The 14,523-nt window shown below is 45.5% G+C and overlaps 1 protein-coding gene across 1 annotated transcript in view; it reads right to left on the reverse strand.

Moving 5' to 3' along the window:
• Positions 1 to 14,523, reverse strand: part of LOC119028490 (zinc finger protein GLIS2-like) — a 29,611-nt gene that overhangs the window by 10,969 nt on the left and 4,119 nt on the right. Inside the window, exon 2 of the mRNA XM_037114582.1 lies at positions 26 to 214. Within this exon, the coding sequence (XP_036970477.1) occupies positions 26 to 191 (166 nt within the window). The 5' untranslated portion in view covers positions 192 to 214. The remainder of the gene's footprint in view (positions 1 to 25; positions 215 to 14,523) is intronic.

The raw sequence follows: 14,523 nt of genomic DNA on the forward strand, positions 1-14,523 counted from the left end.
AACGTGCTGCGGCGCTCCTGGTTACCTGGGGAGGAAGGTGGTGAAGGAAAGGTCGTGCACAGCAGGCGTGGTCGCGTGGCGCCGAGAGGGGCGCAAATAGACGAAGGACACGCCCTCTTTCCTAATCGCATGGGACCGTCCGTCCGTCCGGAGGGAAGCTTCAGGTCCAGCGGCTCGTCCACTGACAGCATGGCTGCAGGATGTTTCTGCCCACCTGAGGAGAGAAACCACACAAACAACTGTCAATACAAACTATTATTCTCCATTTTGAACAGTTCTGTCACCGCATCGTGTTCTTGGATCCGTGCTTAAAACAGCTCGAATCATCTTTCTGATTGTTTTTGGGGCCACTTGGCCCTGCGACGAGCTGCAAACACACCACTTACATGTCGTCGCCTCGTAAAGCTGATATGATGAATTTGTCAGCAAACCGCTGTTTCAACGTCCAACCAGACACAGACTGACAGGAGCAATTCATTTAGGGTTTGGTGTGAGTTCTCACCAGCTCACGAGAGAAATATCTGGTCCTATAGCTGCTAAATGCTGACAATTAGCGCTAGTGACGCGTTTGGTTCATCAGTGCTTCATCAGAAAACACCTGCTGCAGCAGTGAGAGCGAATCATAGCAGTCAAGTTGAGCACCATCGAGACACAATCAGTTATGAGTTAACATCGTGTTGCGAACTGTCAAGTGATACATATCTATGGAATGGACATTTACTTTATTGTGATATGAAAATAGCATAATCATGAGCATAAATGTAATGGATATGTGTAAAGAGCTGATGCTAAACCGATGACGAGCTTAAAAAAACCCAACTTGGTAGCTTTGCTTCAACGTCAACACAGCTTGGTGGGAACTGAAAATGTTCCTGAGGAAAGGGAGGAAGAAACAAAGCCCACCCGGTTATCAAACTCAGCCGATGTGCTGGGACAGAAAAAAGCATCCGCACACTCGATCTGTGCAAAAACTCTGTTTCAGTCCGAGACAGGCACGAAGTTTTATTGTCCTGCTCGTGTGTATTTGATTGTGTACTGTCCGTATCGTATGCGTCCGATGATCAAATGATGAATCAATAATGACGAGGAGGATCCACCTTCTCAGTCCCAACTTAATCAGTCTGTTAAATCAAGCTTCCACATTAAAGGCCTGGATGTATCTGCTGTCCTGTCCTCGTCCGGTTGTTCTGAGTCAATCTGAGAACAGCACAGTTCGGTCCTGTGTTGTGAGTTTTAGCTGTTGCTCAGTTCTTGAGGGAGAAAAAAAAAACCCTCTGAGATGCATTATGATGTGGGTTTGTTACTGCGATCCTCCACATTTCTGTGGTCGGCCTTCACCGAGGGGCTTAACCAGATTTTGCAGTAGTTTTCCACCCGTAGTGGAATGATACTCTGGATGAGGCATGAGACAAAAAGCTGCCCTGGTCCGTGACTCAACTCAGGAGTTCTTGTTAGTGCGAATGACTCAAGACCCAGATATCTGCCTTCAAAAGGAGAAGAAAAGAAAAAAACACTCACAGGAGGAAACCAGAGGGAGGAAAAAAAAAAGAAAATCTGCAGTGAAGTGGACTGAACGTGCGAACAAATGCTCGACAGCTGCTGTGAAAAGCTGACACAGGCTGCGCTCTGTATTTTAGACGGTTACACAACATTCACACCTGAGAGCTGCCGGCCGGGCTCGACCTCAGCGGGTCTACTTAGAATAACTTCAAGTCCAAAATCAGCTCCAGGTGACATCACTCACCATCTTTCGGTAAATGTGAGTCGAGAGTGAGGCCTGACTGACACACTGACACATGACTGTTATTACCGTTTATTAACCATTTTATCTTATTGTATATAATTCTTGTTATATCATAATCTTATCAGGTGGTTTGACCGATGAGATACATGACACTGAAAGTACAGAGATGTTGATGTTCTATAGAAAACAGGATTGGAAGGAGACAAACCTGATCGTGGTTTTAATTATCTTCGTCCTTGTTTAATTATTCGGACCCCACTGAATCCATATATGTGGAAAAGTGTTTAAATGATAAGCCTTTACGTCACAAACTGGGCTCGAAAGTGACAGAATATAGATAATATAAAGCATTATTATTACTTTTGTTGGCCAAGCACTTACTCCCAGACAACAGGATTTACGGCAAATGATCGTGCAGAGCGATATTACTTGTGTTTGTGAGAGGTTAACTCCCTGTGAGACCTGAATTATTACAGCTGAGGAATCCAAATACATGAAGTCCAGGAGATGTTGCACCGAGTAAAAACTAGTGTTAACGATAACTTCATATCTTTTTCACAACCTGTAGACGAAGACGGGTGATCCCTCGTCTTTAATTTGTGGATTTAGTTATTTGGGTCGTTATGTAAAGTGTTGACGGATCAGCCTTCTTCTTGTTGTTTACTGCAGGTGAAGTTTGAGGACTTATATCTGCTGATTTCCTTAAATCCAGAACTGTCAAAACTTTAATGTGGAGGAGAAGCAGCGAAGTCTTCAGGACGTCACTGCTCCCGGCTGTTGTTCACTGAGAGATTGTTGTATCTCCACGTTAGTCAACACAACAACGTGTTTAACCAGGTATATCGTGTTGATTTGTAAGCTTTAGTGGCGTTTACTTTGGACAAGCTATTTCCTTCTGTTTCCAGTCTTTATGCTAAGCTAAGCTAATCACCTCCTGACTCTAGCTCTGTTCTCCACACTGACACCGAGAAAACAAATAAACGTATTTCCCAAATTGCCCAACTGCTCTTTTAACTTAGGTGCTTTACAATCACGGCTAAAGAAATGTTTTCAGATACCTGTTTTTTCCAGCCACTTGCTGGAGTTTTTACCTCCTGTGGACCTCCTAAACGGCGCCAGACGCCGGGCTGCGATGTGACACAACTGCAGAACCTCCACCGGGTCTCCTCCGGCCGTATGGCTCTTTAATGACAGCTGGCAGCGAGAGCATTCTTAATTTACTTTCACTGGCTGGATTTCCAAACACAGTCTGGGACTCAAACTGGCAACCCTCCAGCTACACGTACACCTCTTTAACTCCTAAACTTGCTGTCACCACAGATTCCTCCACAATCACCGGCAGGATCGACCCCCCCCCCACGGCATAATATAAGGCGGAGGCTAAACCACAATGAAGTCAGTGTTTAGGTCCTTCTGCCGGCCTGCCAGCTACCTCACCACACTGGTTTCACATTCCTCAGCGTGCACACACACACACACACACACACACACACACACACACACACTGTTATTTGGAGGCATTGTGACGGCACGCACATACATGACCATATGTATCCAGGCACGCATGCAGACTGAAGTCACACCAGCAGGCATGCGCAAAACTCACAACCACACGTGAGCCCCTCCACCCTCCACCCTCCACCTCCACCTCCACCTCCACCCGCCTCCAGCTGCTCCTCCTCCTCCTCCTCTTTTCCCTCAATGACCTGCGTTTGGGCAACATGCCCGGACCCTCTTATGGATCCCCTACCGCCTCGCAAAAAAAGAAAAAAAAAAACACATACTTTGACTAGTCGCACACGTGCACACAAACATATGTACTTGTCCACACTTGCACGCACACGTACTATAATGTATATTCTAAACACATGTAAGGAGTCGCCCTTACACACACACACATCCGTCTTCTCTGTGCTTTGCGAGCGCCCTTGTTGACATAAACCGTTCTCCCAACCCCTAACCCTGATCTCAACCATCGCACCCCGACAGTCCCAACACTGAGTCTTAAAGGAACAGTTCGCCCACCACTGATGAAGCTAGTCATTATCTTACTCACCCTCGTGTTTTGAAAATTTTGAACTCAACCAAACATTTCTGGGTTTTAACAGCCAAACAACATCGCGGCATTCTCCTAAACGACTGAAGTAGATGGGGACTTGTTCTTTAAAATGTTAAAAGCTAAAGATGCTAAGCTAAACGTGTTGCAGCCTGTCTGAGGTGGGTTCACGTCTTTTCAAAATCTGTTGTGTAGACTTGACCTTCTCAGAGGATGTTGTGTTTTTGTGTCGATTTGATGCTCGGTCAGTTCGTTGGTTGGTTGGCTGGTTTGTCAGCAGAATTACATAAAAAAAAATCGCTGAAAGGATTAGCGGGAAACTTGGATGGAGATTTGTTCTCGGCCCAGAACAGACCCCGTTAACTGTTGGTGTGGATCCAAATAAAGGCATGGATCCAGGAAGCTTTTCTCACTTTCTTTAACATTGCTATTTTCCACATATTAGGAAACGTTAATATTTTCACACACAGATTGGTAACCCCGGGCTACACAAGTGCTTTAAAGTGAAGCTGAACTTGTGTTACTACTCTGCTTCTGTCAGCAGTTGCATTTTAGATCAAGTCCCCATCTGCTCCAGCTGTTTAGGAGACTGCTGCAGAACTGTTTCTTGCTGTGAAGCTCCAGAAATTTCTACAAAACTTCCACTCCCTACTTTCCATCAGCATGCGGGTGAGAAAGATGATGACTGAATTTGAATTTTGGGGTGAACTGCTCCTTTAACCTTCACGCAGTCCTGTGAAGTACTGAGGATCGACCAAAAATGTCATTACAGGACCGCTTATTAGTGGAAAAACTCGCTAATAATCCATCCATACAAACAGTAATTCATATTTAAAGGGATAGTTCGGGTCTTTTGATGTTGTATGAAGTATTTAACCCCAGTCAGTGTGTTACCTGCAGCTCTCCCGCTGTGCGGAGAAGCAGCGAGTAGCACCGACAGGAAGAAGAGCACTGGACTGCTGTCGACGGAAACCAGCAGTGAGACTTATTTTAACCTCCTCAGAAATATGTGTTCATTTAAGTGTTCGCTCACAAGCCTTTTTCTTTGGCAGTACATTCCCTCAGCGGTACAATGTCTGTCTTCCTGTGTAAAGTGCCAAACATGATCAAAACATAGCCTTAACAGATATATATATATATATATATATATATATATATTTTAAGGTGGGACTTATTTTAAAAGGCTAAACATCCGTCTTGCTGCTGGTTGGGTTTACAGCAGTGCAACGCTCTGCTTCCTGTCGGTGCTACGTGCTGCTCGTCCACACAGCCGGAGAGCTGACGGACGTCCACCGCAGGTAACACACTCAAGAGGGATAAAGACCTCGTACAGCCGAACTGAGGAGGAACCAAACACTTGCAGAGTTCAGTGCAGAGTGTTGTTCTGTTGTTCTCACACGTAGGCGTTCGCACACATACGCTGTTACGTGCACACAGAGTAAACATACAAACACAGCACATCGCACTTATGAACGATGGATTTGAAGAGAGACATGCTGAAAAGCTAAACTCACACGATCATGTGTGAAACTGTACAGACACACACACACACAGTGGATGCCCCCCCGGGTGTAACACACACACACACACACACACACACACACACACACACACACCAGAGTCGTTCCCCCCTCTCACAGGAAACCTTTGCCTCCACGGCGCCCTGATCCGGCCTCTCCCTCCCCATTTTTCTACTCCTCTCTCTCTCTCTCTCCCTCCCTCGGTCCTTCCTGTGGTTTTCCTCTCCCAGTCCTCCAGCAGAGCATACCTCTCCTGTTCTCCTCCCCTCTCCTCTGCCCTCTCTGCACCTCCCACTCCTTTTTTTTCCTCTTCTTCTTCTCTCCCATTTTTTTTTTTAACTTCCCTTTTTTTCCCCATTTTTCTCCAGTTTCTAGCCATTCTGTCGCAGCAGAGACGCACCGCATCACTCTTTATGAAAAGACGTGCAGATATACATATCGTGTATATGTTCCGACACAAAATCTTGAATAATTTGCTCCTCGTTCTGTTTTGTGTCTCTCTGACTGACTCTGAAGTCTCTCGAATCTTTAGCAGGGTTGAAGAAAAATACATGGTATTTGAAGTTTTTTCGGTGAAGACTGATGGATTTCAGTGGGAGGTAGAGGCTGAAGACGGTCTGTCATGAAGGGGCGATGTCAGCGCTTGTTTCTTTAGGGGTTACATCCTTTGATCCCTTCATCCCACGTCCATATAAGGTATTACGCAATGCCCCCGCAACAGCAAGGATGACAGGAGGCTTTGTTTTCCTGACCCGGAGGCACACGGGAGACGGGAGGAGACAGACCCGACTCTAAAGGGCCGAGGTGCATTCATGTGAAGTGGCTGAAACTGGACACCTGTTTGAACAGCGAGAACGTTTAACTGGGCAAAAAACAAAAGGACAGGGTGGTTTTTTTGCGTTGGGGAGGGGGAAAAAAAGGGATTCTGAGGACATAAGAGAGGGTTGAGAAGCATGTAGAGAGCATCGGGGGGGGGGGGGGTTCTCTTCTAACACAAGCTGTGGTGAGATGGAGACGGCAAGCAAAACATACCGGAGTTTCTTGGAGGCAAAAGGTTTTTTCCGAGAGAAGGCAGACAAACAAGAGCTCTTCTTTTCTCACTGACATCTAAGTTTTAACAATATGTTTCAGAGTGTTTACAAGAGGCTCGGGCCTCCACGGAGCATCCAAAAAAACAGTAATGACCTGTATCGCGTTTCAAAACTGAAGACACACACAAAAAGAAAAAAAAAACACCACCACCATCGCTGCAGTTCGGTGGTTTCTGACGCTGCAGAAGCGAAAGGAAATTTACTGTCACTGTTCACAGCTTGTGAATGTGTTGAACCACTGTTGTATATTATGTCAGCTCTGATTCACGGCCACGCTCTCGGTGCCAGCGCTCAGGGGAGCGAATTTCCCCCCCAAAAAATGGAAACGCGCGGGGGTGACGGAGAGTGAGCAGGCAGTGACACAGACAAATATGAAAACGGAGGGAGAAGAAAGGAGGGAGGAGAGGGACTGTGGGAGTCAGACGTGGGCTCCCACCCTTTTTCTCCTCCTCGCACTTTTTCCCATTATTCCTCTCGGTATTACCCTCCCTCCCTCTCGCTTGTGTCTCGGCAGCGTTAAGTGATGCAACTCTGCAGAGCGAGTCTGCAATCGCCACCAGTGGAGCCTGCAGCGTCTCTCTCGCGCTGACACTGGCGTCTTCACCATTTAGGAGGGGAGTGGTGGTGGCGGCTGTCAGGGGAGGAGGAGGGGGGGAGTCATTCTCTCAAGGCGGGGGAGGGATTATTAAGTCCCTCACTTTAAAAAGATGTTCTTTCCAGACTGTCTGTACATCTCTGAACTTCTCTTTGAATCACTTGAAAAACTTTTCGCAGCAGATTTGACAACTGGCTGCTCGTTACATCAAGACTGCAGAGCTCGTCTGCAGCAGCCGCTTCAGGGACTGAATATCCTCTCAGAACGACAGAAGAGGAGGCCAGAGTTTCTTTCTCTGCTTGAACCAAAGAACTGATGACAGCGAGGTAGTGGGAAGTCAACTTGTGTGGCTGCACACATGACACCGTTTGAAATATCTTCCACTAGCGGTGCTTTAAAGTGTCAAGCAGACTAAAACAAGCTCTGTGGTTGTTATTTGGTGGCAGGTGACTTCCTATTTTCTATTCTTTCCGTCTTTGATGAATTAAGTTCAGAAAGCATAACGGTTTTGTTTTGCCTTCGTCAGACTAGTCTCTAAATAAACTGTTTCTCAAGAACGTGATGAACAAACTGGAGTCTGCGCAGGTTATTTTAATTTGAAAAAATGGACCAGACGGAGGCACGACTTCCTTCCTCCCTTCAGGTTTTTTTGATGGAGCCGCTGAACAATAATGGACAACGCCTCCCCTCAGTCGTCTCTCTTGCCACTAGTGTCGCCCTTATACTGGAATTTCTAATTTTGAAACAATGCCTTGAAAAATATCAGTATTTGTTACCACGTTGGATACCGCAGGGAAAACCTGAGACAATATTAAGGACATAAAACTTCAGATTCATATGAAAAGATGAAATATAACAAGGTTTGCGTGCTGTGTGAAGGTAAAATTACATCTGACCAGAAGACCAGAAGATATTTAACAATATTTCAAGTTGCCACAAATTCCAAATGACTTCATAAATGAATCTGTCCTCTGTTACAGCGACAGATAGGTAGGCAAAGAGAGTTTAGTTATTTCAGTGCATCCTAAGAGCGGAGCTGAATTTTGTGTAATGAAACTAAGTGAAGCAGATCTCTCACAGAAACGTCTCCTGTTTAACTATCACTTCATAGTTCATGTATCCTGCAGGAAACAGAAGATAATGAGGCTGTTTGCACCAAAACATATCCACACTGACCGTGAAGGTGAGTCACATCATTTCATAAATCTGTAGCTGCAACCTGTTCAAACTAAACAGATGAATCAGAATCTTTACGTTTTCGTATTACCTGTAATTAACGAATGTATATATATATATATATACCTGAAAAACACCAGTAAGGTCATTCTGAGAAAGTAAGGAGACAGCAGAGAAGAAGTATTTGGAGTCATGTGATGAGGGGATCAGCTGGGGGGGAGGTGGAGAGGGCTGTAATAAAGGATAAATCCACATCATCCCGTTTTATCCCCCAGTAGCTCAAAGATGAACTTATCCATGTATAGTCATGATATACAAACTCCAAGCTGATACCAGTTTGGAGGAAGCTCATGTGAACTGTCAGGGAGTAACTCTGCCGAAGCGGTCGCTGCTCCCTCCCTGAAGGGTCGAGGACTATGACTTTGACTAATTGAAGTCATTTGGTTAATGAGAGCAGATCGTCCTTATTGAAGCGAAACCTAAGCCTTCGTATAAAAGCATAATTACGAGGAAAGAGGCACTTGTAAGAGTGACCGTATTTTCGTTTTCAGCTCAAACTCATTTTCAATGGGAGTGATATGGGCACTTTTACGAGAGCATCAAAATTGAACAACTCACGTTAGCAGTAGCTTGTTCCGCTCGCCGCCGTCATGGCAGTGGAGAAGTGGAGATCTCAGAGTGCGAATACAATAATTTGTTGTTTTGTCGTTAGTGAAAAACAACATTAAAAAACAATACAATACTAAAATCGATACTTCTGGCTGGCAGGACGGCGGCGAGTGGAACAAGCTACTGCTAACGTGAGTTGTTCAAAAACTTTCTTTTTAGTGAACTCTGTGTACACAAACAATGTTCTCAATGCTGGTGTTCATGTGTAGAGACCCTGGTGATACTACCAGCAAAGTTTCATGTTGTGTCGAGACTTCTTACTGTTTTAAAAATAGCTGTTGCTGAAGTACCCATAGCTCTCCCGTTGAAAATGAGTTTGACCCAGACACGAAATACGGTAAATCTTAAAAGTGCCTCTTTCATCGTAATTATGCTCTCAGGTTTGACTCAGGTACATTCCCAAAAAAATCCTAGGTTGCATTTTGGCAAGAGTTTAGCTTTAACATATATATTCTAAACCAGTGGTGTCAAACTGATCCAGTAAAGGGCCATGTGGCTGCAGGTTTTCATTCCAACCAAGCAAGAACACACCTGATTTGGATCAGGTGTGTTCTTGCTTGGTTGGAATGAAAACCTGCAGCCACATGGCCCTTTACTGGATCAGTTTGACTCCCCTGTTCTAAACAATATGTTTATATCAACAGTGGATTGAATTAATGCGCGTAATCATCTGAATAACAATGTGGAAGTACGTATTTAGAAAGACTACAAACCCAACAGTTGCGTTAGTGACGTTTTGTCTGTGAATACTCACTGACACCTTTAGCGTCGGTCCTGTATATTAGCTAGCTTACAAAACTGACTTGCTCTCCTTTCGCTTAACAGCAGCTGTCAACATGTTAATATGTGAGATTTCCGACTTTTTGAATAGTTTGTCGGTGCCGAGGTGGCGGCCACGTCACTGTTGGTGACCGGTATCAAGCAAGACGACATAGTTCACTGAGAGGTTTTACTAAAAACTAAACTGTCATTTTACTTTCTTTCCAACAAACTGCCAAAATTCAAAGGTTATCAAAAATGTATTTGTTGACTGTGGTACAGTTTCCTATGAGATTTTTACATTACATTTACATTTAGGGTGTTTAGCAGACGTGTTTGTCCAAAGGGACTTGCGACTGATTGTGTCCCGACCAGCACATCAGGAGCAGTTTTGGGTTCAGTATCTTGCCCAGAGACACATCGACATGCAGACCAGGAGAATAAAACCAGCGACCTTCCGATAACAAGACGATGGCTCTACACCTGAGCCTCAGCCGCCCAAAGGGAAACACTTCAGGAACACTTGGTCAAAGATAAGGTCCGCCCAGGAAGGGCCAGGACTTCACCTCTCTGTATACTCAATCGAAGAGAGCAGAAATACACATTTAATGTTTTACCTCCTGAACTTTGTTGTTTTTTTGTAAGTATATCTGCTTAAAAAAGCTCCAAAAACACCAGGTTCATCGGTACCAGGTGATTGGGTTTGAAAGGATCGTCCTTGAAAGTCAGAGGTAAGCACAAGTTGCGGTTTACCATTTTGTGAAACACATGATTGTATGAAGGATGTTTCTACATGTGCTCGCGAACACTTGATCAAATCAAATAATCTGCATTCTGTTTGTATTTCACACAGCGTCCTAACTTTGTCTTTTTGGGAATCGGTGTTGCGGTATTTCTTCCAGCCCCCCTCGTTTATTTCTCACTCTATCCCTTCTCCTCACTCATAACCCCTTACCCATAATCCCTTGCACCACCACCAATACCAGCATCCGACTGTTTTGGCAGCGGGACAAGGTCAACACAGAACTCTCCCCACTTCTCCTCTCTGCTTTCCCTCCCTGTAATTCTTCGCATCAGCGGACCAGCAGATCCCTCCTCCTCCTCCTCCTCCTCCTCTTCCCTCCTCGTCCCGGATCCTATCATCCACCGCCCGCCGTCCGCCGAGGAGCGAGGGGAAGGGGAAAGACTAAAGATGGAGAAGAGGATGAAAGGGATCCTGGGTTGTGTTGAAAGTATGAAGACACGGGAGGACGAAAAGAAAGGGGGACGTTAGGGAAGGAGAGACAGAAAGACAGAGAGAGAAAACCAGAGTTTTAAACCTTTGAGAACCGTCTGCATCCCACAAATCAATCTCCGTTTCTCTCCCTCTCACTCGTTCTCCTGCTCTCTCTCTCTCTCTCTCTCTCTCTCTCTCTCTCTCTCTCTCTCTCGTTGTTTCTCTCTCTTTAAATTCTTTCTCCTCACCATCCCTCTCTCATTCCCTCAGCTCTGTCATCCAGACCTAAAACACACAAACACATGCGCCTCACATTCCTACGTGCAGAGCAGATTCACCCAATTTGTTTCCACTGCGTGAGTGTGTGCGTGTGTGTGTGTGTGTGTGTGTGTGTGTGTGTGTGTGTGTGTGTGTGTGTGTGTGTGTGTGCCAAGCCAGTAAATAATAACCAATCCCAGCTGTACTGTAGGCCGTTCCTCTCGTTCTCCGTGGAGAAACAAAGAAGGGGCAGAGAGGAAAAAGGCTCCATCAAATAAGGGAGTAATGAGCTGGAAAAAAGTCAGCAGAGAGTTAAGCAGGAAGAATTAATAACGTTTTAATGCTAACAGACATTACGAGTCCTGTACAACTGGTAGTCGGCGCTCTCCACGTACAACAGTCACATGCCAGCTGAAAGAAATCCAGTTGGACTCACGTCAACAGGGAGCTTCAGCGTCAAAAAACCTTAATACTTTTCCATCCCGCCAGAAAGTGTTTTTCTGCAGGGGGTGTGTGCTGCTACGCGAGTACGTGAACGCCACAGTTTCCTTTATAAGTCCTTAAAAACAATCGCTCGTGAAGTTGGCTTCCTGACATCGGAGAACATAACTTAGAAATTTCACCCTGAAGTAGCTGAACCTAATTGAAAAACAGTAGAGGGGATTAGAGGAGAACAACAATACTATAGATGGACGGAGAAACAGTCACAGATGGATATGAACTGAATCAGTAGAGAAAAAAAGTAAACTGTTAAAGGTTTAAAGTTGTCTTGAACGCAGCATTTAATACATGAATCCTTGTGTTGACATGCAGATGTTTTCCCCGAGGCCAGTCCTGTATTAAAAACAGAAAACCTTTAACTGGCACGCTGATGTGAAACTGCCAGGTTAAGTTCAATTTAGGAATGTTACACACCACTGCTACAAAAGTGAAAATGATGCAATTACATGACCTGTGTTCACTTATTTTCTGTTGGCAGCCAAGTTATCTCACTGGCTAACTTCCCGACTGCTGGTTAAAAAGTGGAAGACCATAAATATTGGGTCTAGCATGTTCTTAGGTTAGCTCGGCAGCCAAGGTAGCTCACAGACTAGCACAGTCTGGCTGAACCAATACAACATATTTGTACTTTACGTAGCAAGCAGAAAGGTAAACAATCTGTATCTTCTACATGTCCTCTGAAATTTGAGCAGGAGACAGGTGTTCGCGTACCATCATTGAATACGTTTCCGGTCCAGTATTCGAGTATGCAAACCAATTAAACCTCCATTTGTCAGGTGGAGTTCGAAATAGCTATTAGCATGAAGCTAGCTAGCAGGAGCCACAGGATGGCTAATTAGCTCAGCGCCACAAGGTGCTAACTCTGCTGTGTTTCGTCTTGAAGAGAGCGCTTTCAGTCAGGAGTTGGTGTACGTTATGCTGTCTGTGTTACACGCTACGATACTTCAGTAGGAAGCCTAGATTTGATCCACTTCCTGTGTCCATTTCAAATTAAAAGCTCTGTGAAACATTAGCAGGAATGTGGAAGAAAACTCATGGACCTACATGTAGCCATCTTTTCTCAAGTTGTGCTAAGTCAAAGTCTCTATTTATTATTTTGATGTGAAACTTTAGAAGAAGAAAAGTCGACACACTGTGGCACAGTTGTCCTGATGGACTGTGGTGCTGCTTCCCTCTAGTTCCTGGGTCACATGTGACACCTAGTGGTAAAATTCAGTATTACCGATCCGGCCTATTGTTTGGCTTCATATCAAACCAAATTTGAAAATGTATGCATCGGCCCAACCCTCCATTACTGACCTGAAATTTGTGTTTGTCATTTTACTGTTGTTGCCTGAACCATAGTTTATATCCCATAAAAACTACCTTCCCAGAACCAATCGGATATTATGAGAATAATCCAATAATGACCTTCTCGTCTGGTGGTTGGGTTGCAACTAACTGATCAAGTGGTTAAAGCCAGTGTCAATATTTTAACAAAGCCAAAAATGCATATTTGTAACCTGGACCTGGTATATGATGCAGTAACAGTATTTTCATACATTTTACGATAGCTGATTGTTTGGAGATAAAATCATCAGATCACAAAACGACCAAAGTGTTCGTTGTTGCAGCTCTGATGGAACCAAAAACTTGCAGAGGCCGACACCAAAGTGACGGGTCGACATCATCAAAGAAGCCGTAAGAAAAGGGAGTTATGAAAGAAGAAGAAGAAGAAGCTAACAGTCCGTCCATTGTAGTCCCCATCTTTGAGCCGCTGGGACGCAGAGAAAGTCGACTTCTGACTCGACGCCCATCTGCCATGGCACTTGATCCCTCTTTACAATCATAACTCCCTCCAAGCTGCCAAGACATCTTTTTTTCTTTATCCATTTTTTCCTCTCCTTCTCGGCTCACGGCTCACTCCCTCTCTCTTTGTCAGGCCTTTTTTTTTTTTCTTTTTTTTCTTTTTGGTGCATGGAGGCCAGAATTTCGTCCTCAAACACAGACCAAAAAGAAAGCGAAGCGAGAGGCAGCGAGTGGGAGGGAGGGAGGCAGGGGAGAGGAGAATAAAAAGAGGGGGGAAGAGAGTGATGGAGGAGGAGGAGGAGGAGGGGGTTGGTGGTGTCGGGGTGGGGTTTGCGGAATTTGGTCTATGTTTGGTTTGGAAGTGAAGGCCCCGACGCTGGGCTCTCAGGAGGATAATGGAAAAGAGAGGGAGAAGAAAGGGAGGTTTATGGATGTGTGTGTACCCTCACAGGTGGTCGCCACATACTGATGGGGGGGCCTTTTGTGAGTCCGAATGTGTGTGTGTGTGTGTGTGTGTGTGTGTGTGTGTGTGTGTGTGTGTGTGTGTGTGTGTGTGTGCACGTTGGCGAAGCTTCGAGCATGCGTGCACGCTCGTCTGTTTATTTGCAGATGTTGGCACAGATGCACGTAAGCTTTTAGCATGTAGGAATCAGAGGAGGAAGACAGAGAGAGAGAGAGAGAGAGAGAGGAGGTGAATAAGACATTCCTACGCGGGAGGACGAGGAGGAGGAGGAGGAGGAGGCGGAGGAGGGGGGGAGACGCAGGGAGCCAGTGGTTAGTTAGCGGTTAGAAACTAAGAGGAGAAAAATGAATGTCTGGTCCAGGGCCGGGCCCGAAAACGATACCGCAACCAGCCAACGAGCCAGCGAGCCAAAGGGAGAGGAGGACGAGGAGGAGGAGGAGAGGAGGAGAGAAATAAATATGAAAAGAGTAAAAAGAGGAGAACCAGGAGGGGAGGAGGAGGCCTGCTCCTCTGACCCTCCTCCCATATGAGGCCTGCTAACTCCTGCCTCTGCCGCAGGGGAGAAAAGTGCTTTTATAGCTGAGCTGAACCCGATGAACCCATCATGTGCAAACAGCAGGCAGAGTATGGAGACAAGAGAGGGCCAGCAGCCACACTGAGGGGGGCGTCAGCAGGGGGGTCCCAGGT

Source organism: Acanthopagrus latus, chromosome 1 (assembly GCF_904848185.1).
Source record: "Acanthopagrus latus isolate v.2019 chromosome 1, fAcaLat1.1, whole genome shotgun sequence".
In the NCBI taxonomy this organism is placed as follows: Eukaryota; Metazoa; Chordata; class Actinopteri; order Spariformes; family Sparidae; genus Acanthopagrus; species Acanthopagrus latus.